General features: G+C 38.6%; 2 protein-coding genes across 2 annotated transcripts; one reads left to right on the top strand and one right to left on the bottom strand.

Annotated features, from left to right (window-relative positions):
• Positions 1-117: 117 nt before the first annotated feature.
• On the top strand, positions 118-14,269 carry LOC126370304 (ras-related protein Rab-11A). The gene is made up of 6 exons (XM_050015153.1): positions 118-401; positions 833-954; positions 6,059-6,291; positions 7,950-8,065; positions 12,585-12,731; positions 13,399-14,269. Exons 1-5 carry the CDS (start codon positions 362-364, stop codon positions 12,713-12,715), a joined length of 642 nt encoding a protein of 213 aa, XP_049871110.1. The 5' UTR covers positions 118-361; the 3' UTR covers positions 12,716-12,731; positions 13,399-14,269.
• A 5,809-nt stretch (positions 14,270-20,078) lies between these two features.
• Positions 20,079-23,872, bottom strand: LOC126370300 (glutathione S-transferase 1-1-like). Its single transcript, XM_050015149.1, has 5 exons — positions 23,745-23,872; positions 22,491-22,640; positions 21,623-21,823; positions 21,129-21,331; positions 20,079-20,293 (listed from the first exon to the last, which is right to left on the bottom strand). The coding sequence occupies exons 2-5, from the start codon at positions 22,629-22,631 to the stop codon at positions 20,182-20,184; spliced, it is 657 nt and encodes a 218-aa protein (XP_049871106.1). The 5' UTR covers positions 22,632-22,640; positions 23,745-23,872; the 3' UTR covers positions 20,079-20,181.
• Positions 23,873-24,271: the final 399 nt, after the last annotated feature.

Below are 24,271 nucleotides of genomic sequence, written 5' to 3'. Positions count from 1 at the left end.
TTCACGAATCTAGTTGATGCAATTTCCAACAGATTCACCTTTGTTTAGTAAGAAAAAATATCTAATTCCTATTGTCATTTGAAACTCTAAAACAACATCATTATCTATGAGTTATACTGATGAGCGTACTCAAGAGGGGCGTAAAACAATCCGCCATTTTGTCCCTTGGAATTTAGAATTTTATTAGAATAAGCCCACAAATATCCAAATAATCCCTGTGCAAAAGTGATATTTTGGAAGCTGTGCAGTGTTTCAAAGAACTGTGATATTTGTGTCTGCAATTATTTTTGTTTACGTTCATCTTTGACGTTTTTTATCTGACCGATTTTGACGTCGAAGAAGAGAGCTCTAGATAATCAAAATGGGCACAAGAGAGGACGAATACGATTATTTGTTCAAAGGTAAACCCGTAATTTATATAAATAATGTACTTCTCATCAAACACAATCGCAATCCTGACGGTTCCAGCTGTTTCTTTGTTATCGTTGTTCGTTATAAATGACGTAGAAAATATTGTAAATTGCTATTATTATTCCCTTTGTTACATATTAGGACTCTCCTTAGTCTTTTTTATGTTAAGTTTATATTTAAAACTAGTCAACTTATGGCCAATTTAGTATTAAGACAGACTTATGTTTTGTAACAGCTGATTATGTACGAAACGATCGATTTCTCGTAAAATCTTGACTGAGTCACGAACCGAAATCCTTGTATGATCTAATCTCCGTGCATTTTATCAAACATAGTTTTCCCGTAATAAAACTATTATAATAGGTTAGATATTGTTTTTTTTTATAGTTAAGATTTGAATGTGTGTTATTCTTTGTTCCAGTTGTACTAATAGGGGACTCTGGCGTGGGAAAAAGCAGTCTTCTTTCGCGTTTCACTAGAAATGAATTCAACTTAGAGTCAAAATCGACAATAGGAGTGGAATTTGCAACTAGAAGTATAGAGGTGAGTCTTTATTTAGTTTTGTGGGCTAAGTGTAATGAACTTGTGGTGACCTCTTTATTAGCGTCACAATTTGATACGTCGTTATTAATAATACCTGTTATTGTAGTTCTACTATCTATGTTTTAGTTTAGTCACAAATAAGTAAAGTTTCCATCATTTTTTTGTTGTTTGTTTTCAAGCATGTTGGCAGCAAACTCCCTGTCTTAAAAAAAAAACATGTTTTTGTTTGCCTGCTCCCTGTAACTAATTATTATTTACATACAGTTCCATTTTCTGATTTATATTGCTATTTTAATTTATTTCATTAAGTTATATTTATAAAGATCAAAATAAAGGCAGCCAGTATTAAGAAAAAAAAACAGTGCCTTTTACTAATTGCTTGTAGCTTTTTTATTGTTGCATAGGTAGGCATCTGTACTTGTAGTACCTAACAAAGTAACTATTTGATGACAAGCCTGAGACTGAGAATGTATTGATGTCATTATGGTAACATTAATGAATAATCGCTGTTTGTGTGTTGTTTAGACTGGTTTCTCCAATCTGTTACATTGTTTAGCTCACACCATATTTAGACATTTTAGTGGAGTAAATTGAATTAGTTAGCATCACTTTTTTTTTACATAAATGTAATTCAAGACTTAATTATATTAGTTAATCATTCAAGAAGGAAACCACTTGGAAGGCAAGGGAGAAACCACTGCTCAATTTTTTCTCTTGAAAGAAGAATGGAGAAGAATGCTACACTGACAAGAGCATGGCTTTTAAAGCATATTTGTGACTTTCTTTTTTAATTACCTATTTATTTCCTTGTACTTACTTTATACATTATAACTTTTTAAAGGAAATTATGTATCACTGTACACTGTACTGTTTTTATATTAGAAATAGATGTTTATTTAATTTAAATTATTTAGATATAATAAAGATATTTTCGGCAGATAAGAAAATGATGAGTATAACTTAAAACTAGGTTTTTACTGGAATTGGTACACTTATACTGCAGTCCAGAGTTCATATTGCATTGAATAGCTATTTTATATTAATAAAACTACACTAACACCTGTTGTGCACTGAAATAAAAAAAAAAAACTTTCAGAAAAAAATATCAGAACTAGGGGTGGTATTAACAAACTGATCTCAGCCTTGAGACTGCCCTCAATATCATGTCAATGTGACAGTTTTTATATAAAAACAAGGACTTTAGCATGATCTTGAGGGCAGGTTCAGCTGAGATTTGTTTGTTAATACCACCCTAGTTTGCAGGAAAGTTCCTGTGACTGGCAATACTGACATTTAATATTGTGGTTGAATTGTTATTTATTTAATTAAAATTGGTTCTTTGTCTGCTTACATACCTAATTACCAGAAAAATAAGCAATCCTTTTTTCGTTATTTTTGATTTTGAATGGAATTAATTTCGCGCTTTTTTGTTTTCTTTTTCTAAGAACAAGAAATTTTGTTTCCAGCGCCCATCCCCAGCGTAAACCGTTGCTTATCTCTTAGTTTATCTTTCACATAATTTCACCTAGAAGATAGATTCCATAATGCATCGATTTCCACACGATTTTCATTTACCGACATACTTCGCCGGATTTGCGAAAGATTCTTTCACATAAGAAAGTATTCTTAACAATGGCTCATTTTCCTACATAGAAGCGTGTGTTCACGCTATATCTCTTCCGGAATAGTCATACGCGGAGGAAAGATCGTCTGCCACTAAACCTGAAGACTAGAGGTGGTGAATAGAAAGTTACGGGCGGGAATTATCTCTCCCCTTTCTTCTTGTACCTAAAGGGCATCCATTCCTCGCCAGCTATGTTTAAGTCCCATGTAGGGGGCGAGCCTATTACCGCTAACCGGGCGTGTGTCCTGGATACCACGTGATCACCCCCACGTGATGGACCAATCCAAACATGAATTCAAACTCACAAACAAAATTCTAAGTCTAGGAGTCGAACCAGGACGATTAAAATCCGTCTTCTTAGTAATCATGTCTTAGTAATCAGAATGTCATAATTTATCTTTTCTTTTTTTTTATTATTGAATACAACGAAAAATTAACAAAAAAGAATAAAATAACACCGCTAAACCCCTCACGGACCTCTTGAACCTAGTACACGACCCAATTCCACTTCTAAGATCCTGACACACCACTTTCGATTCTTCCGCTCTAATCAGTCTTCATGCTCGCCGGATATGCATAAAGGCTTGATACTTCGAACAGAAGTCCGTAAATAATTGATTTATTATCATGACTGATCACATAAAGTCGTACTAAGAAAACTACGTCCGTGATCCATATAAGGGTAGGCTAGGCAGTAGTCAACTCGCCGGAAACCCGCTTGCAGCCAGCCACCTTTATGAGAAATAATTGTATACGGATGTCTGAACGACACGATATGGACAAAATTTGAACAGGGCAAAGGTCTGTCCAAAATCTGCGTCAATTAACCTCAATCAATGAATTGTATTCGTCTCCTATGGTAGGTTGTTGCCATGGCAAAGATTATGAAACACTAGCTTCCTCCCCGTGACTTCTAAATTTCTCATCTACTGTCATCTGGACTACGGTCATAGAATAAGGAATAATATTACGAATAGAACGGCAATTATATTGAGGAGCTCGGTGGCGCAGCGGTAAACGCGCTCGGTCTGCGATTGTTGAAGTTAAGCAACTTACGCAAAGGCCGGTCATAGGATGGGTGACCACAAAAAAGTTTTCATCTCGAGCTCCTTCGTGCTTCGGAAGGCACGTGAAGCCGTTGGTCCCGGCTGCATTAGCAGTAGTTAATAACCATCAATCCGCACTGGGCCCGCGTGATGGTTTAAGGCCCGATCTCCCTATCCATCCATAGGGAAGGCCCGTGCCCCAGCAGTGGGGACGTTAATGGGCTGATGATGATGAATGATGATAGAACGGCAACTCTCCGCTCCACACCAGCTGCTGAGCTAGGTTTACCTCACATAGGAGAAGCATGTTTAATTATATTATTGTTTATATTGAAAGTTTCACGGCGCATTGGCGCTTCTGCACTGTAAAGTCGTGAAATGTAAAGAAATGTAAAAAAAATGTGTTGCACTCTCCCAAAGTGATTTCGACAATGTCCCCGTCGGGAATCGAACTCGGACGGAGGCGGTAATCATAAATACCCTATTGTGCCTATGTTTTTATTCGTATGTTTATGTTCTTTGTATATGTCGTTGTGCAATAAAGTATTATTGATTGATTGAGATTCCTGTGCCCAGCAGTGGGATGTATATACAGGTTATTTATGTTAATGTATCTATGCACGGTCACGAGTACTAATATGTAAACACTTTGAAACCATGTCACATTTAACTTTTTTGACAAATTAAACCGTAAGTCTCATTAAATGTCAAATATGATAGTGCGACAGGGTTCTAAAGTGGGTACATGATATTGCTCATGACTGTACATGAATACCAATGGGTCACGGACTTGCGTTCGTGTATGTATGTAAGTTCTACCAAACAATAAATTCATTAAATAATACGTTTCTTATCATCTTGTTTCTAACTGTTGTGCTCGTGATTCAACATAGGTACTCTCCGATGAACATTGATTTGACTCACAAAGTCATAGAGTAAAGTAAGAACTTAGATTACATGTATTGTATTGTTTCATCTAGAAATGATGATGTCATACATAAACATCGAAGTTTGTTGTGTACTTGAAAAGTGAAATCAGAGTTCGCGAGTTTTAATCTAGCTTAGTTATAAATTTTGATGGGATACATTAAAAATAATATGTTTATTACATTTAAAAAACTTACAATGGCCCCGATTCCTGCAGACACCTCCTAATTTTATTTTAAGTTATACCCGTCATTTTTATATCTGTGAAAAGGAAAGGTACGGATGATTGTCAACAAGTTAATTTTAAAACCATTGAATAACTCGGGCGAATAAAATAGGCATCTCGCTGGTTTGTAATCCCTTTGACGTGCTGTCTACTTTGTCGGGTTATTGGCTCATGTAAAATTTTTAGACGGTTGTTTTAGATTTCTGCTTAAAATTGACGTGTATTCCATAAATTTTGTGCCTGTCGATTACCCGTCCCTTTCTTTTTCAACGGATAAGAAAATGACAGGTATAACTTAAAATAAAATTAGATGGCGTCTGCAGGAATTAGCACCAATGTTTAACTACTTCTATATTATCCCACGTGAATTGTGTTGTGTCTGTCTATAGTCTACTCTGAACCATCGTGCGTGTATGAAATGATCAATGTGGAGGGACCAAGAGAAGTGTGTCCAGATGGAAGCAAATGGAATTTCATAGTCTCTGCTTACCCCGGTCTTATGTATGTCTGTGTCTATAATAAATTGACGTACTTACCTAAATTTTAATGTTTGATCCGTACCAGTGACTTTATCAGGAAGGCAAACTTTGTAAATGAGATTATCATATTATATTAAAAATAAGATAAACATGTCGGTTATGGGTTTTTTAATTACATACTCACTTTTTACTAACACGTCTCTCCGGGAATGATAAAATTATTGACCAATATAGGTACTGTATGTGATAATTAGAACTGCAGTGACAGCATGAGAGGGACCGTTACAAAGAAAGAAAGAAACAATTTAAAACGTTTATTATTAAAGGTCACCACAAACAGCATAAAACAACATAATCTGCAACAAAACAACAATAAAAAGACTTTTTAAGTCGCGCGCGACGCGATTAAATAATTCTATCATATCAGCGAGGTTTGCGCCCCGCGCGCGGCTTGAATTATATCGAGGGCTTCGACCAATAGACGCATAAAAGATCCTCGTGCTGCGACGGCTGGAGTTAAAGGATTAAAGGTGTTAAACATTGAGGTTTACGCGATTATTATCGTAATTAAAACACGTAATACCGGGGTCTCATATCCGTGACTTTAACGTGGTAAGAACCCGTTATTCGGTTGCTTAAATATAAAAGTGTTAAAATTTAAAAAATATCCATGCAAAGAGCGAAACAAATCGCGATATTTGCATCTCTAAAAGTAGGCACATGTTTGTAAATGTACAAACAACGCGTGTGTACTGTGTACACAAAGTTTAAGAGTGTTTACCAAACCCAACCCTCTTTGCAGGTCGATGGCAAAACCATAAAGGCCCAGATTTGGGACACGGCGGGGCAGGAGCGGTACCGCGCGATCACATCCGCCTACTATCGCGGCGCGGTCGGCGCGCTACTGGTCTACGACATAGCCAAGCACCTGTCCTACGAGAACGTGGAGAGATGGCTGCGCGAGCTGCGCGACCACGCCGACCAGAACATACTTATCATGCTGGTGGGCAACAAGAGCGATCTCAGGCATCTCAGGTAAGACACATACGAGCGGAATATTTATGGAACACGATGTTCGTGCCTCATCTAACAGGATCCACATAATACCAGCGTCGTGGTTCACGCCGTGACTTGTGCTGAGTGAGGCATTTTTGTCTTAGGACGTCCACCACACTTTATGATCATTTCGACTACTTGTTATGTGAAAATTTTAAATGATGGTATTGTCTTTTGTGTGTGCCAAATTATAATAAACTATTTCTATTATATTCTACTGAATAAAGTAGCTTCTCTCGAATGGGTTCTGGTTGTGACGTCAAAAACGGGCCTCATCAACCCCGGTGTCAGGGTTACTATTGAGCCGTAGGCCCTTAACATGGCTCACGTAACGACTACGTATACGACGACGACTACGACTACACGTATTTGTATCGGGGCTATCGGCTTAACGTGTCTTCAGAAGCACGGATCATTTTACTTTCAGACGATCGGGTAATCAGCCTGTAATGTCCTAACCAAACTTAAGGTACAAAAAGTGATTAAGGTGAAAAAGTGTTTTCATCAAATGTGTGGTTATTAATAATCACAAACAAAAAACACCGTCAAAACATCGTGAGAAAACCCACATTCCTGAGAAATGCATTTTCGGAGGTATGTGACCTAACCTGTATTGGGCTGGTTTTCCTTTCGTGGATTGGAAGGTTAGACAGGCAGTCGCATCTGTAAAAATCGGACCTGTCAAATCTTCAGGTTAGGTAAGAGGACCCTGTGAAAAAAGGGATAATTCTAGGGGGATGATGTGTAGTTATTAATAATCAAAATCATATTTTTTTGTCTCTCTACATCTTGAAAGGTAAAAAAAATACATTCAACGTGAAAGGCGAAGTACAAATTGTATTCTGACCTTACATCCACAATCTGGTTCAGTTGTAGACTGTAACAGTTTGCACTCAAGAAAACTTCAGCTATTTGAATTTAAAATGAACCCAAGCCTTTATTTAAATTTCAATCGCGACACCGTTCTAGCCTAGAGATCTGTATGTATACATACACTTTATTGCATATAAAAATAAAGGCAAGTCGCTGACGTCACTAACTCACTTATCAGATTTTTTTGGCGAATATGATTTGCACCTTTAGAATTGTCAATAAGACGCAAATTATTTTAGCAAAAAATTTCGGATACGTCAGTTTGCAAAGTTAGCCACGATATACAAGACGCCCATAGGGCCGGAAGTAATCATAATAATGATAAAGGGGTATTATGCTACCCAATCGATATGACCCGATGCATCGGGTGTAGATATAAAATGTATGGGGGAATAGAGACCGGTCACACTTGATATTAACTAAGAATCCTGCCCTGAATCATCTCTCTCAGTATTCGTTACGATGTCACTTATATCCCGTGCAAGTACGTACAGGTAGCCATACGAGTACGTATGGGTCTTTAAGTGACACCGTAACGAACACTGAGGGGGATGATTCAGACGATTCCGAGTTGATGTCAAGTGAAATTTCCTGTTAAAAATTAATGAAAATTTTAATGTCTTTTTAAATTATTTTCATTTCCATATTTTTGCGACGGAAAATTCCACTTGATAGTCTAGAATCATAGTCTGACTCATCCCTCGGAAGTTTTCATTACGATGTCCTTAATACCCTGTATATATAGGTTATGTTGTAATTTTCAGATCCATCCCTACAGAAGAGGCGAAGGCGTTTGCGGAAAGGAACGGACTTAGTTTTATTGAAACTTCCGCTCTCGACTCTACCAACGTGGAGCCTGCATTCCAGAACATTCTAACTGGTAAGTATAAGCCCGATCTAGCAACGCAATGGGAGCTAAAGTGAACAATACAAGGTATTTCCAGATTTTGCGATCAGCTGAGTAATATCATAGAATAAGGAATAATACTACATATAGAATGGCAAGTCTCCGCTCCCCACTAGCGCCCCAGGTTTACCTCATTCCCCCTCGAACATAGTTTACACGGGAATCGTATGGTGTCAAGACGTCACACACACAAATGCGCGTGTACGATTATGTCAATGTGTAGAGTCTGTGTAAAATGAGGTTATTTGTATGAAGTGTCCGAGGTGTGATAATATCTAAGATTAGATATTTTAAATAAATTGCACTGTGGTCCTAAATGCCCTATTAATGTGTGAGCATGAGCAACCAAGTGTTTATTCATTCATGTTGGATATATAATTAAAAGGGATATTTTATTTATCTTCATTCCTTTTATGTTTTCCTTTTTTTACAAAAAACAAATGCACCTTCACACTCCGACCCCAATAATCATAGACAGCCAAATCCCCATTCATTATCTATCTAATATATATAAAAGGAGAAACTGACTTGACTGACATATCAACGCACAGCCTAAACGGCTAAACGTAGGCACTTGAAATTTGGAAGGGACGTAGCTTAGGTACCGTAGAGGTGCACTAAGAAAGGAATTCCCGGAATTCCCACGGGAACGGGAATTAACGGGAAAAAACATTTGTATGAAAAAATCGAAACCGCGTAAGATAGATTTTCAATCTAGCATGTATGCATACCTTAGTAAATATAAAGTTTAGTTATGGCTGTATTTTGAAAAATGGGATTTAGCGGGAAAAAAACATTGTATGAAAAATCTAAACTGCATAAATTAGATGTTTGAAATTTGATATGCACTCCCACACACACACACAAAGATTTCTCTTTTATAACTCGCCACGCGGATGAAGTCGCGGGCAAAAGCTAGTCCTTCCATAGTATTCTCTCTTACTTATCAATCTTACGTTCCGTTCTACTCACTTTCCTACATTAATTCAGAGATGCCCGATATTGCTAAGCCCATATCGATTTTTATGGACTTTAACCCTAATTGAAGTAGGTGGAGGACAAAGCTGAATGCTAATGAAGTAATAGTAGATAATAGCAAATGCGGGTAGTTCCTCTAATGTGATACGAGTTTTTTCTAGCAAGTTCATCTAAAAAAGCAATATTGCTAATAAATAAATAAATAATTATTAATAAATAAATAAATAATTATTAATAAATAAATAAATAGTTATTTGACATTTGTTGACGCGTACAGTCATGAGCAATATGATGTACCCACTTTAGGACCCTGTCGCACTAACATATTTGACATTTAGTGAGACTTCAGTTCAATTTGTCAAAAAAGTTAATGTGACATGGTACCAAAGTGTATACATATTAATGCTCATGACCGTACAATTGTTTTTTAGATGAATTCCGTGATAGCATTGGTAGCCAAGTTAAAAGAACGCTTGACTCTCACTGTGAGGTCACAGGTTCGAAACCCAGCACGGGCGTAAACCAATGATTTTCGAATTTGTTTTTCCCTTCGCGGGTTAGAAAGTCAAACAGGCAGTCGCTTCTGTAAAAACTCTGACCTGTTAAATCTTCAGGTTGAGGTTAACGGACCCCGTGAGAAACGGGACAACGCTAATGAGGCGATGAAGATGCGATGAATTGCTTCAATACGGCCTAGACACTATCTGTCAGCTCTGATAATAGTGCCGTCCTTCACTTACGACGAGTGTAAGACAGAGATAGAGCTAATAGAACTGTCAAACTACACCATATTTAACGTAGCATGAGCATGACAACAGGATAGATATGTCGGAGAGTGCGTATAGTGTCGCCATCTAGTTCCGAAATTGTAAAGCAGTTGTTTCGATTATGAATCGAAAACGTCAAGCAGTTAGCTTGGGTGAGGTCGCTACTGGGCTGGTTAAGAAATGGCAACATTAATAATTAGGTTATCAAGTTGTCACACCTGTACTAGGTTCAAGATGGACAACATAACAGATGAACAGTTGAATGAATGAAGGACAACTTGTCACTTTGACAAGTTTGACGGGACTCGGTTCGCGACTGATCGGATCGGTGGTCAAGCCAGCCCGTAACGAACTCGCCGCGTTTTCTAATCGTTTCGTATCAGTGTCATTCGCCATTATTTGTTGTGATTACAATTGTGATATTTGAATACACGTTTGTTACTGGACGTTTATGGTATAATTTAAATAAAAGACAATGTGTGAACCCGAGAATGAGATGGATCTACCCGTCCCTCCGTCAGATATATAGTACTAAGAAAAAGACGAAAGATATGTCATTCTCATCATCCTATGTTATGGTATATTTTTTTTTTCCCAAAGAATACAAAATGGAGTATTTTATTCTACCATAAACAAAACAGTTACTTACAGTAAAGAAATAGACTAATCAAACATAAGATAAAGAATATTAACAAAACAAATTATTTATTACAATTTATAAAATGTTTTTACGTTTTGTTTCATTAATTGCCATCTGTATTCACTGTTATCAAGATAATCAATCTTGACAATAAATCATTAATTAGGCTGTTATTGCGATTACAACTCAAGTGTACATCCGCCATAGAAACAAGACGTGTTATTTACGAGTATAGTTAGTTCTAAGGGAACAGTGGTTTCCAACCTGTCTTTGATTAGGGACCACTTTGTTTCATTTTTATTAGCAGCCTCCACAAGGTTGACGACCTCAGCGTCAAGTAAATCGGCGATTGCCCTGTTCGGAGAAGGCGTAATTTACATCGCAGTGGGTTTGAATTCATGTTTGGATCATACATAATTTATACCACGTGGTTTCCACAATTTGTGCCCGGTCTTCTTATCGTATGGGTGAGGAATACCACCCTCATCAACCCTGCTGTCAGGGTTATGATTGAGCCGCCAAAGGCCCCTGACGTGGCTCATGTAACGATTACTCACTTACATCAGTAAATAGTAACCGGGACCAACGGCTTAACGTGCCTTCCGAACAATCTTACTTTCGGACAATCAGGTGATCAGCCTGTAATGTCCTAACCAAACTATGGATCACAAAGTGATTTTTGTTATATGTCCCCACCGGGATTCGAACCCGGGGCCTCCGGGTTGTGATTCCAAAGCTCAAAATTTCGTGCTATGCCCGGTTAAAGGACAGGACAGGAATGGAATAGGCGCCCTATTATACATACATACATAAACTCACGCCGATTTCCCACCGGGATAAACAGAGACTGGAAATCCATTTGCTTCGATCCTGACATACTTCTTTTGCTTCCTCCATATTCATCAATCGTTTCATATACGCACGCCGGTTCTGAGTAGATCGTACTGAACCTTTCCTAAGGACATTTCCTAAGGCGCCCTATTATATGGGATTAGCGAGGAGTGGATTCTATACATCTCAGTACTGTCCCTTCAGGGATACAGGCGTGATGCTGTTTTTCTTTTTTTTTTTCATTTACTTAGTGAGACATAAAATAGCTCTACATAGTTCCAACCATTCATGATTAGCAATCAATTATTCATACGACCGACCAGTTACAGTTACAATGCTAAATTTGGACTGCCAACTGGTATTCGTTTGTGACGGCAGTATAAACACTCGTAGGCCGGAACCGACCACGTATTTAATGATTCATAAATATGTCACATAAAATGTTTGGCTCAATTAGTCACGAATACTTATTATGTACACGTCACTTTCCTATTGTGAGTGTCAGCGAGCATATACCATATTATTGTCTTTTTCTCGAAGTCTTTCTACAGTCCTTCAGATGATTAATTTTACTGTACATATTTGCCCCTTTCCCCAGAAAGCCTACGCGCCCACCACCACGCTAGAGTAGTCTAGACAGGCAAGCGTGCATGATTTTTTTGATGAAAATGGTCTTCTTCTAACGTGTGGGTTGTGAGGTGAATTACCAATCTCATCAACCTTGGTGCCAGGGGTTACTATTGAACCGCCAAAGGCCCCTGACATGGCTCATGTAACGACTACTTACTTACATCAGTAAGTAGTAACCGGGACCAACGGCTTAACGTGCCCTCCGAAGCACGACTATCTGGTGATCAGCCAGTAATGTCCTAACCAAACTAGGGACCACAAAGTAATTTTTGTGATATGTTCCCTCCGGGAATCTAACCCGGGACCTCCGGATCGTGAGCCCAACGCTCAACCACTGGACCACGGAGATCGTTGAGGAAAGTGGTAGTAGCGGAAGTGGTGTGTCAGGATTGTAGTAAGTGGAATTCTGTTGTGTCTGTCTACGCCAACGGGAAATAGACGTGATGTTATAACATATTTGACATTTAGTGAGACTTACAGTTCAATTTGTCAAAAAAGTTAATGTGACATGGTACCAAAGTGTATACATATTAATGCTCGGGACCGTATGAAATTCGGTGAACCGTCTGTAACGATCCGACTTATGTCGGTTCCAGTCACGGAATGCAACGGTAGAACATTAACAAGTGATTATTTATCCCCGCAGAAATCTACAGGATCGTGTCTCAGAAGCAGATGCGCGACCCGCCGGAGGGCGACGTGATCCGACCCGACGCCGAGCCGGCGGACGTGCGGCCCTCGCAGGCTGACTCCGTGCGCAAGCAGTGCTGCCAGTGAGGGGGGGCGACCACAGGTAATAACACTTGTTCTTCCTATGTACTTGTCTGTTGGACTGCAAATAAAGAGTATCTCAAGCAAGCAAAATAAAGAGGACATCGATCGACGTTTCGCGAAATCAAACAGCCAGCTATGAACAAGTACGGTCACGATGTTGGTCGTGTTTGGGCTAGTAGCCCGGGACCAACGGCTTAGCGTGCCTTCCGAAGCACAAAACTAGTGATTGCAATGCGGCGTCATTTTCAGTCCGGCCGGATATGACCGGATTCCCATCAATCCGGCCGGATTGATTAAATCAAAATGATTTTCGCTTTTTAGTACAAAATAAGTGAGTTAATCAAGTGTCACTGCACTTATATGTAGGTAGTTTATAAAAAATAAATCACAAATATATAAAATCGACTTTATTTCCTAACCAATGCTAAGACAAATAGACAACAAGAAAACAATTACTGTCTGGCGGTGGCGCGACGCGGATGTGGGGGAGTGAGTGGGGTGGTACTGGCGAAGCGTAGTGGTGCGACTGCGACGAATGACTCGCACGCATGAACACTACGCACAACGCATTTTAAGTACCTACTCATGAAACAGCTATATTATTTTCCCACAAACTGATAGCACCGGATCCGTTTTTCCGGATTGCAATCCCTGCACAGAACTTGTACTATTTTTTTCTGTTTCAGGATGTCCAGTTAACGGAGCCGATGAGGGAACGGGCGGCTGGCAAACTAAACGCAATCATTACGAATCATTCCCGACCGCAGACTACGATACACCAGGGTTGCCACGCGGAAATATCTCCGTACGCCTAAAATGTCCACTCCCAACAATATCCCACAATCCGTCAAAATCAATGGTTGTATACGTAATAGAACCTTGCAATAATTATCCAGTTTGTTTCGAGATATTTTCGACTGGCAACACTACTCCGTTTGAACTGATGAGTTTTCCAGTATCTGTTCCGATTAGCTAGCACATGCTTACGTTGTGAGTACGTCTGTGACGACTCACCGGCTTGATGTCAAAGCAATAATTTGTTAAATAATAGCGAAAATTAAAGTCAGTTCAAACGGGGCATCAAAAACAGATAAGAGTGGCTCATGTAGATAGCTTTGTGTAATTATTGATATTTAGTGTCCAAAACGAATAAAGTTAAAATCTATAATAATTAAATGTAAACGTGAAGAGAAGGTTCAATATACACGAGTTAGATCCAGCTTCGGTTGTAGCACTTCAACCACGATATATATTTTGGCGCTCCTAGTTATTTAAAGAAAAAATAACGCGTAAATTATTCCTGCAGTTTTTTTAGGGGAAATACATTTTTATTTCGAGTTAGTAGATAATTCATATTATATCTATTTATTTAGTGAATTTAAATTGCTAGATAACATTCGTTTTCGTTATGAAATTCTTATTTTGAAGACGTTATGATAATAATACTGAGCAATAATTGGACTGGACGGCGAAGAAAAATAATAAAAATAAAAAAAGAAATATCACACAAATCATAGCTTCATAATTAAAAGTACGTCTTAATTGTTTTGTAATAAACTAGCAGTAGTTTTTAACTAAGTGTCGATATAGCTTTTTTAAAAGGAGTCTTTTCTTTACTGATATTACGTGCCTTCGGTGGATATGGCGAGACATGTTAAGCCGGGACTACGTCAATTGTCACGCGCGCTGTGCGCTGCAACTTTGAGACAAGTTTATCTTCGCATTGAAACTCAACGCATGCCGCGTCGTATGTGTTGATGTGGCCCCGTCTTAACAATTTATTAAAGCTTTTTTATTGTTTCGTTTTTGCCTCGTTAAAGTTGATATGTGGGGTGGATGGAACAGCTCTGTTTACACCTACACGTTTATTTCCAATAGTACCGTCTGACTGATCGTACCGACTTGAGTTTTTTTTTTAACACTAGTCGCGTTTTCATTGTGTCGCACTAACGCAGTGGTCCCAACCGTTTTTATCTTCAAAAATACCTAAATCCTTCACTTCAATATTAACAATTTACATACATAAACTCGCGCCCGTGACTCTTAGCGCAGCCACAATTAACTAGAAGACAATTTGCAGCCACTTTTGATACGAAGTCCTAAAGGATATGATGAACCATATGGTGATAGGTGATCATCCCATCGCTCATACAAAGGGCCGTCATATAACTATAGACACAACTTCGAAGTCTACTAGATAAATAATATTATAAAACTCATTATATACCCAATTGGGGTCGTCAAAGGTACAGCTAAGTACCCGCGTTTATGTGTCTACACTCAGCGGGATCCCCTGTCTGGGAGACATAAGAGTGATGCAGAGAATTAGATCTGAATTTGTTCTACTGAATCATACTGAAAACAGAATTTGTTCCGTTAAAAAAACGGAAATACAAAGTTTTCTAACCGACCTCCAGCCAGCGGGATATTTCCCAAAGTTAAGTCTGATGAAGTATAAATTGGTATTAACTTTTAGATCTGTATTTATTCTGTTCAACAAAACAAAAAAACTACTTCTAACGTCCTTACTTCAGCTACAATCAAGCTGCAATGAAACCTCCAGTCAGCGGACTTTTTCTTTCAATGACATTCTTTTGTAACTTTTACACTAATCTAATAAAAAATTACCTATTTACGACTATAATTTCACTTAAATTACCTATTCGTACATCTAGTGCTTAAATTAAAATGTATAGAATTTGAACGATATTATTTTAGTGTAAAAGTTACAAAAGAATGTCATTGAGAGAAAAAGTCCGCTGACTGGAGGTTTCATTGCAGCTTGATTGTAGCTGAAGTAAGGACGTCAGAAGTATTTTTTTTGTTTTGTTGAACAAAATAAATACAGATCTAAAAGTTAATATCAATTTTTAGTTCATCAGACTTAACTTTGGAAAATATCCCGCTGACTGGAGGTTTCATTGCAGCTTGATTATAGCTGAAGTAAGGACGTCAGAAGTAGTTTTTTTGTTTTGTTGAACAGAATAAATACAGATCTAAAAGTTAATACCAATTTATACTTCATCAGACTTAACTTTGGGAAATATCCCGCTGGCTGGAGGTCGGTTAGAAAACTTTGTATTTCCGTTTTTTTAACGGAACAAATTCTGTTTTCAGGATAATTCAGTAGAACAAATTCAGATCTAATTCTCTGCATCACTCTTATGTCTCCCAGACAGGGGATCCCGCTGAGTGTAGACACATCCCGCGTTTCACCGAGATTGATTATTTTCCCGAAGTCGATTAATTAATATTCGAATACCACCGGTTGGGAACCCCTGCACTATCGAGTCTAAGCACTAACGCTGCCATGTTAATAGATGCTGGTATCGCCAGTATCAAAACTAACAAAACCTAGTCGAATCGGCTACGGCCGGCTTAGCATTCCACTTCGAACAGTATTAAGATGCAACGGTCGTACTCAAGTTTATACAAACTCACTATCGACAAGAAAAAAGTACCTTTTGTTCCTTGTTACTTACTAATACTGCTTTCTTAACCAAGTATGCTTGAGTACTAACCAACTTTCATTATACATTTACGGTTGCGAACGATTAGAACCCTGTCACATTAACATATTTGACATTCAGCAGGTATTTGATTCCAATTTGTCTGACAAGTTAATGCGATAGGGTCCTAACTAAAGTTCGTGACAGTACTAGCGTTGCACCTTAGTCGCAAAGTTCAAATTCACACAGCTAAAGACTCGTGCCTCCACATGCAAACGTTGGTTGCATACAAATTTAGATCTAGTGCCGTCGTAACAGGGAAGAACACTGAACAGTGAATACTCATGCCGGGCGTGGAGCCATTCAAATAGTCCCACACGGTACATAGGCCTATATTTGGTCCCCTTTGGTTATTCAAACGAGAGGTGTTCGTTGTATCTAAGAAATATATTATTGTATTATGGTCTTACATATGCATGGTTATTTTTTTAGTGCCTATCTGTAATTTACTTTATTAAAGACAAAGATAATAAAATATAATGTAAATTTCTTGCTGTTCTTATTGTTTATCGTCGTTATAAAATTAATGAGGAACTCCAGAAAAAGTTCCCTAAAAATATAGAGGGCGCTGTACAGATTTAACGTTATAATTACTTATTGCTCGGGGCACATAATCTTTGTGATCCCTAGTTTGATTAGGACATTACAGGCTGATCATCTGATTGTCCTTGCTTCGGAAGGCGCTTGGTCGTTGGCCGTTGGTTAAGTATGAATCCGTCGCTTTTTAGTAGTCATTCAGTTTGGTCGGATAACCAGCCGTTGTTTACATATTTTGGTTTTTTGTTTATATTTACTTAATGCGTAACATTTGAAGCTCAATATTTTCACCATATATTTTTGACTAAAGGCACAAGATTTTGGTTTACACCTACACATCTGGGATTGTGCCAGTTCCTTGTATTTTGCCGTCAAAGTTATGACACCATCGTTTTTACTTTTAGCAAGTTTATTCAAAAACGCATGCATGAACATTTTTGAAACTTTGTATGGTTATTATTAGCGTCAAGAAAGACCGAATACAGTTTTCAGCGAAGTTATGCCTTGTCTCATTTAGGCGCTGCGATGTTTTTTCGGGTTTTCATAAAACCGCGATAACTTGAAAACTATAAATATTTTCTAAAATCTAATTGGGGCACAAAGGGGCACACATTAAGAGCTACTCGCGTATGTTTATTCTACAGGGGCACATGCAATGGTTTTAGAGATATACTATTCATCAAAACGTTACTCCAGCAGGAAATGCAATATCTCGAAAATCTGAAGGGGCACAGATTTTATTTTTGGGGGCACATTTTGGCACACATATAAGCTATCTGGCCATGCACAGTTTTTCTCTCTCCGATCATTCGTTTAGAATTTTCCTGCTAGAAAAACGTTACCCCAGCAAGAATCGTTTTTTCGATTTTTTTTCGAAACGACAGGGGGGCACACATTTTTTATGTGGGGGCACATTTACAGCAGATAAGGCACCAACTATACGTTCTACTCATATAACTCTAGGAGATACTTTCTTGTTGGGGTAACGCACATACACATACATACATAAACTCACGCCCGTAATCCCTAATGGGGTGGGCAGAGCCACAAGTAATCAAAGACAACTTGCAGCCACTGTTGATACGATGTCGTAAGCTGGATATGATGAACCTTATAGTGATAAGGGATCAGCCTATCGCCCATAACATTAGTCCATCATGTTAGAGGACACAATCCCTCTGTCGGTTTTTACGACATGCCCGGGAAGACAAGCAGCTGAACGTGTTCTATGTTTTTTATTTGCTCCCAGAACAGCATAGAAGCAACGCACACGTTACTATTTACTGATGTAAGTGAGTAATCGTTATATGAGTCATGTCAGGGGCCTTTGGCGGCTCAGTCATAACCCTGACACCAGATACACACGATAAGAAGAAGAGATTAATCAAAAATATAATGTAATGGCTAAGGCATATTTAAAAATTATTGATGCTTGATATTTGGATCAGATATAATATAGAATTATGTTGGTATCTATATTGTTTCTCTTTATTTTGATCGGAATAATAATGGGTGGAAGATGTGTTGTGCCTGGGTGTAATAACAAGGGTTATCATTTATACCCAAAACAAAGGTGTGCGTCAAGCTAGCGGCCTCAAAAAAAAAATGGGCACGAAAAAATAATTTGACCATACCAAAAAATAGTACTCTTATTGAAAAAAATAGTACCTGTTGTAAAAAAATTAGTACCATCACGGTTCTGGATTTATAGCCATGTTTTATTGCACTTGCTAGCTTGACGGTGAGCGAAATTTGGCGAGAGTTAACGACAAGGTCTTTCGCTTTGATTTAAACGCCAAAAAATAGTACCGACATAGTACTCACCCCCTGCAAAATACCGAAATGAGTACTTCAACGGTTCCAAAGTTATAAAGGCAGTTCTTTGATCCCGCTGGCTTGACGTTTTGAAAATACCTATTATCTGGGGAACGCTTGCATATTTCAGTATGTAACTAATGTCAATAAACTCGTATGAAATAGTACTTCCTACCATCATAATTTTGATCCGATTCTCTTTGTAGAAATATGTTAAAAAAACATCATAACCTATGCCATACATTTGTTGTTGATACAGTCACGTAGACAATTACATAACCTCACAATTTATTCGTAAGTATTGCCATCGCCAGTATTGCCATTTTGGAGGTCTACCCTACCATTTCTTTGCACTTCAGAGTGTTGCTATTACAAAAAATTGCTATTGCATACACCCATATGCAATAATTTTAATAGAAAATGGCTGCATGGGTCTAGTTCTTATTGAAAACAATCTGTGATTTTAATACATTATAATAAATTTTTAATCTACTGTTTTATTTTATAATTTATACCTTCATGTTCAATTTGTTACGGATCGAAGTGTTTGTTAATAAACAATTTGCAGTATTTGTAGAATAACTCAAAGAGTTTCAACAATGATATTACTTTCATCTGACAACCCTGGCACTTCACGAATTTTTACCCAAAAATGAGGAAAAAATACTAAAATCTGACAACATTCTTCTTGAGCATGTGTAATAATTTTGTTCGCGACGGTACCTGTCTTGATAAATGTATGACATAGGTTATAATGACTTTTTGACATATTTCTACAAAGAGAATCAGTTCCAAATTATGATGGTAGGGAGTACTATTTCATACGAGTTTATTGACATTAGTTACAAACTGAAGTATGCAAGCGTTCCCTAGATAATAGGTATTTTCAAAACGTCAAGCCAGCGGGATCAAAGAACTGCCTTTATAACTTTGGAACCGTTGAAGTACTCATTTCGGTATTTTGCAGGGGGTGAGTACTATTTCGGTACTATTTTTTGGCGTTTAAATCAAAGCGAAAGACCTTGTCGTTAACTCTCGCCAAATTTCGCTCACCGTCAAGCTAGCAAGTGCAATAAAACATGGCTATAAATCCAGAACCGTGATGGTACTATTTTTTTTACAACAGGTACTATTTTTTTCAATAAGAGTACTATTTTTTGGTATGGTCAAATTATTTTTTCGTGCCCATTTTTTTTTTTGAGGCCGCTAGCTTGACGCACACAAACAAAGATAAAAGATGATGCCCGTCATCCATGAAATTAGAAGGTTGAATGAAGGGAAATCTGTACAGCGCCATCTATTTTTTTTTTGGAACGAAGTCCCTCATTGTCTTGTATGTTGTTTTATTTTCGAATTAGGGACTGATTGCCACCAAAGTGTGCTCTGTGTTATAGACCCCAATAGGCCACTATTGATTGTCTACACATCAAAGTATGTGAAGGGTCCGTTGCAACGAAAGTTGCTAGCCCGTATAGGTAGGTACTACGTTTATTAAAACATTTAAATTTTTTGTATCCATTATATTTACCGATTCATTTATTTAAAAATATAAAAAAAAAACACTTAGACTCTTAGAAAAGTAGATACAAAAATCTTAAATTGCAGAAACTAAAGTTCAGTCTTAGCTTTCAAGTTGGCTATGAATTCCTTAAACTGTTTGATGCCTTCTTCATTCGCCTCCTTGTACTTCGGTGCTGTGGCTTTGACCAGGTCGAACCACCTGGAATAAGTTATATTTACATAATAGATAAACAGCCCATATACTTAGATACGTCCCACTGCTGGGTACTGGCCTCCCCTCGATTAACCGAGGGGGTATGGAGCATACGCTCCACTGCTGGTTGGTGGAGGTGTTAACGTGCCTTCCGAAGTACGGAATCATCTTAGGTTTTTAGACAATCAGGTGATTTAGGTGAAAGGACATTCTCACAAAGTGATTTCAACAATGTCCGCATCGGGAATCGAACCCGAACGTCTAGATCGTCAGCCTAACGGAACATCAGGAGTGACTGCGGGCTGTCTTTGATGACTTGTGGTTCTGCCCACCTCGGTAGGGATACGGGCGTGACTATATCGTTGTATAGTGAATACCACGTAAGAGCCTATTCACCGGTCAAACCCTCAGAACAGAAAAGTCAAACCACATCTGCCAGCACTGCATCGCTCTTTCCTATGCTCTTATCCTTTTCTGTTACTCAGAATCGTCATTTGCTAAAGCGAGAAAGAGCGACCGCACACAGAATCGACGACGTCATTTGCGTGTATTAAGCACGCTATAGGTACCCGCATTGGAGCAGCGTGGTGGAGTATGCTCCGTACCCCCTCCGGTTGATAGAGGGGAGGCCTGTGCCCAGCAGTGGGACGTATATAGGCAGTTTATGTAAGCACGCTATAGCGTGCTACCAGACCCTAAAACTACGCGCGACTATGTGGTACCTAATTAATTAATTATGCATTGACGTATAATATGCATGGACATAAAAATACATCTTCATTTTTATTTGTTGTATTTTTGACGTCCATGATAGATAATATTTATGTGAAACTAAACTTACTTCAAAACGTTAGGATATGGTTGCAGGTCGATGCCAGCAGCTTCGAAAGTCGATACAGAGGCGACGAGACTCAGGTCGGCGAGGGTCAGTGCTGAGCCGGCAGCATACTTGTGGTCGGCCAGGAACGTGTTAAGGAACACCAGCCCTTCTTCCAGCTTCTTTAACAAGGCTGGATCGGCTTTACCGCCGAATAGTTGAGGATACTGCGAAAGAAATTGAGATAAGTTTTTTTAACTGGCGAAGAAATTATAAATAAACTATTTTCTGCGCGTAACAACGAGGGTCTTTCCAGGCTAAATAAGGTTGGAGCCCTGTCACACTCCATCAAGCTGCTTTTGTTGCCATAAGCAATAATAATCAAGCTGCTCCACTGGAGGTATATCACACACCGCGATATCGTCCGATATAACCAATCTATTGGCTCAAGCAAGCATGCTTTGGGGGCTGAGTTAATTTAGTTTCTGGGATCTATAAATTAGGATTTTACCACTTACAAAGTACTGCGAGAATCTCGGATAAAGAGTTCCAATATCGAAGTCGAGTCGCTGATCCACCAGCGCCCTGGCTTGAGGATCTGATGGGTACAGGTTGCTGTCCCCACCGTACTTGTTGACCAGATATCTGCTGATAGCTCGAGACTCCCACAGAGAGAAGCCTTCATCTACTATCGTTGGTACTGTGTGCTGAGGGTTGAGCTGAAAATGGAAAGTTATTATTATGAGTAATGCATGGCGAAAAGCTAATGTGTTTTCTAGCCTAAATTTTGTTGTCGGACATAACATAGCATTTCACCTGCCTATATCCTCAAAGGAGTAGGTAGAGGTGTATAGCATACACCCACTCCGCGCCAGCTATGTTTAAGTGCCATGTGATAGTCCCCTATCCCAAGCCGGGCACAGATTCTGGAAACTACGTGAGTTCAATTTCCCGCCACACAGACCACAGAATTCCAGAGTTAGTACAATCCTGACACCTCTTATGCTTCTTCCACGAACTTTTACCTAACACCTTCCTTCATCTCCCTAGCGTTAGGTTATTCCGTTTTCTTCATAGAGTTCACTTATCTAACTTGAAGATATGGCAGGTCCGGTTTTTTAGAAGCGACTCCCTTTCTGACCTTTCCAACCCGCGAAGTGAAAACCAGTGCCATACTGGTTAGGTCACATACCTCCGCAACGCATTTCTCGGGAATGTGGATTTCCTCACGATGCATCTTTTCCTTCACCGACGAGCACGTGACAATCATTTATGATCCAAACATACCTAAATTCGAAAATAATTAGTTATTGCGATCCTTATGAGAGTCAAGCGTTCTTCTAACTCAGCTACCACGACTCTCCTAACCCCTAACCATCTTCCTACCTTCAAGAATTCCGGCTTGAACTGTTCTCCGGCACGCAGGTCCACTAGATGATGGTTGAGCGGCACGTTAAGAGCTGCTGCCACTAGTAATACTAGTCGACAGGGCGCAGACCCCGGCGTGTAGTACAGGTCTATGGCCATCTTGGTTACCTGGGCACAGCATTATGGCAACTTATGGCATTATCCTGATTACCTGGACATATATTATGGCCATGAGCCATGTCAGGAGCCTTTGGCAGATGAGGTTGGTCACCTACCTCACAGCTTACCCGGTAGAAGGATCGGCATTATCTTGATTAGGTACCTGGACATGGTATATGGCCACTTATGACTATCGTGTTCACCTAGACACAGCATTATGGCTGTTTCTGGCTTTACTGAGTGAGGTCCTTTATTCTGTGACATCCTAAAATATGTCATGTCTTGTTTATGATTATCTAAATTAATTACCTAGACATACGATAACAAGATGGTGGTCGATTAGCGATAAATAAAGTATAATTTCCTTTTTGATATTCGTACCTACCTAATCTTTTGTAATGATTATGAAATATTATGCAATGCTTTTAAAGTAGTAAGACCGAATGTTCTTTTAAAATCCAAAACCCATTGTTTAACTATTGTGTCTGGAAATCTCGGCGTTAAGAGATTAAAATGAGAAGTATTATTTTGTGGATACAATTCGTCCAATTATCTTCCTATTTTGCAACTCGATACGATTGATTAGTCATAGCAATCCACACTATTATCTAATAATATTGGAAATAAATGCGAAAATCTGTCTGTCTGTTACCTGCTGCTGAGCCGATTTTGATGCAATTTAGTACGGAAATCGTTTGAGACCTAGGGTAAGAACATGATATTATGATAAAATAGATAAGTACTTACTACTAGTACAATACCTCACATGCACTTCACACTAAAGGCTCTGTTATACTAGAGAAATTGAGTTTTAACCACCTTTACCCCTTTGCATGAGCTATGTCAGGGGTTTTCAGCGTCTTAATAATTGCCTTGGTAGGTTAGGTACTGAGATTGGTAATCCATATCACAACCCACACACGATAGAAGAAAGTAGTCCCTTGAAATCGTCTAATGTTAAATGCCAGAATTAAATTAAATTATGACTTATTTATTATGGACCTTAAACTATAATAATAGGTATATGGAATTATAACTAAGTCCGGCCTATACCTACGTTAACTTTAACTAAAAGTACCTACCTAAGCAAGAAACAATATTAAAGTAACTTACCACACAGAACGCGCGCGTTTAGTATATCAACCGGCAACAAACTAACAACAACACCAAGTGTTATCTTCTTGCAGCGCCGGCGCCGGCAACCTTGAACAACTCGTACATTGCCCACTGTGTTATAATGCTGACAAATTTAGTTGTAAGCTTCTTCTCACGCCTGGCTTTTAATAAAGTGGTGTTTGTTTTTATCCGAATTATAGAGAATTGGTCTGGCTGGTCGTTTTTGTGGATCAAACACTGTCACGTTTTCAACTTTTTTTACTTAAAATGAAATGTTTTTAGATACTTACCTATACAGTCACATCGTAACGAATACTGAGAGGGATGATTCAGACCGATGGAAAAATCCACTTGCTATTAACTCAGAATAATGAGCTGCTCCATCCCTCTCAGTATTCGTTACGATGTCACTTACACCCCATACAAGTACATACAGGTAGCCATACAAGTAGGTATGGGTGTTAGTGACATCGTAACGAAAACTTTGTGGGATGATTCAGACCATGCTTATGAGTTGATATCAA

This window comes from Pectinophora gossypiella, chromosome 10, assembly GCF_024362695.1.
Source record: "Pectinophora gossypiella chromosome 10, ilPecGoss1.1, whole genome shotgun sequence".
In the NCBI taxonomy this organism is placed as follows: domain Eukaryota; kingdom Metazoa; phylum Arthropoda; class Insecta; order Lepidoptera; family Gelechiidae; genus Pectinophora; species Pectinophora gossypiella.
This window is presented reverse-complemented; position numbering and strand designations above follow the sequence as displayed.

What these genes read in the sequence shown, in the direction of transcription:
- LOC126370304 (XM_050015153.1), top strand. Translation starts at nt 362, where the DNA reads ATGGGCACAAGAGAGGACGAATACGATTATTTGTTCAAAG. An exon ending in ATACGATTATTTGTTCAAAG is followed by an intron (nt 402 to 832) that starts GTAAACCCGTAA and finishes TCTTTGTTCCAG; the next exon opens with TTGTACTAATAGGGGACTCT. An exon ending in ATTCCAGAACATTCTAACTG is followed by an intron (nt 8,066 to 12,584) that starts GTAAGTATAAGC and finishes TTATCCCCGCAG; the next exon opens with AAATCTACAGGATCGTGTCT.
- LOC126370300 (XM_050015149.1), bottom strand. Translation starts at nt 22,631, where the DNA reads ATGGCCATAGACCTGTACTACACGCCGGGGTCTGCGCCCTGTCGACTA. An exon ending in TCAAGCCGGAATTCTTGAAG is followed by an intron (nt 21,824 to 22,490) that starts GTAGGAAGATGG and finishes TTCCATTTTCAG; the next exon opens with CTCAACCCTCAGCACACAGT. An exon ending in CGAGATTCTCGCAGTACTTT is followed by an intron (nt 21,332 to 21,622) that starts GTAAGTGGTAAA and finishes TTTCTTTCGCAG; the next exon opens with TATCCTCAACTATTCGGCGG.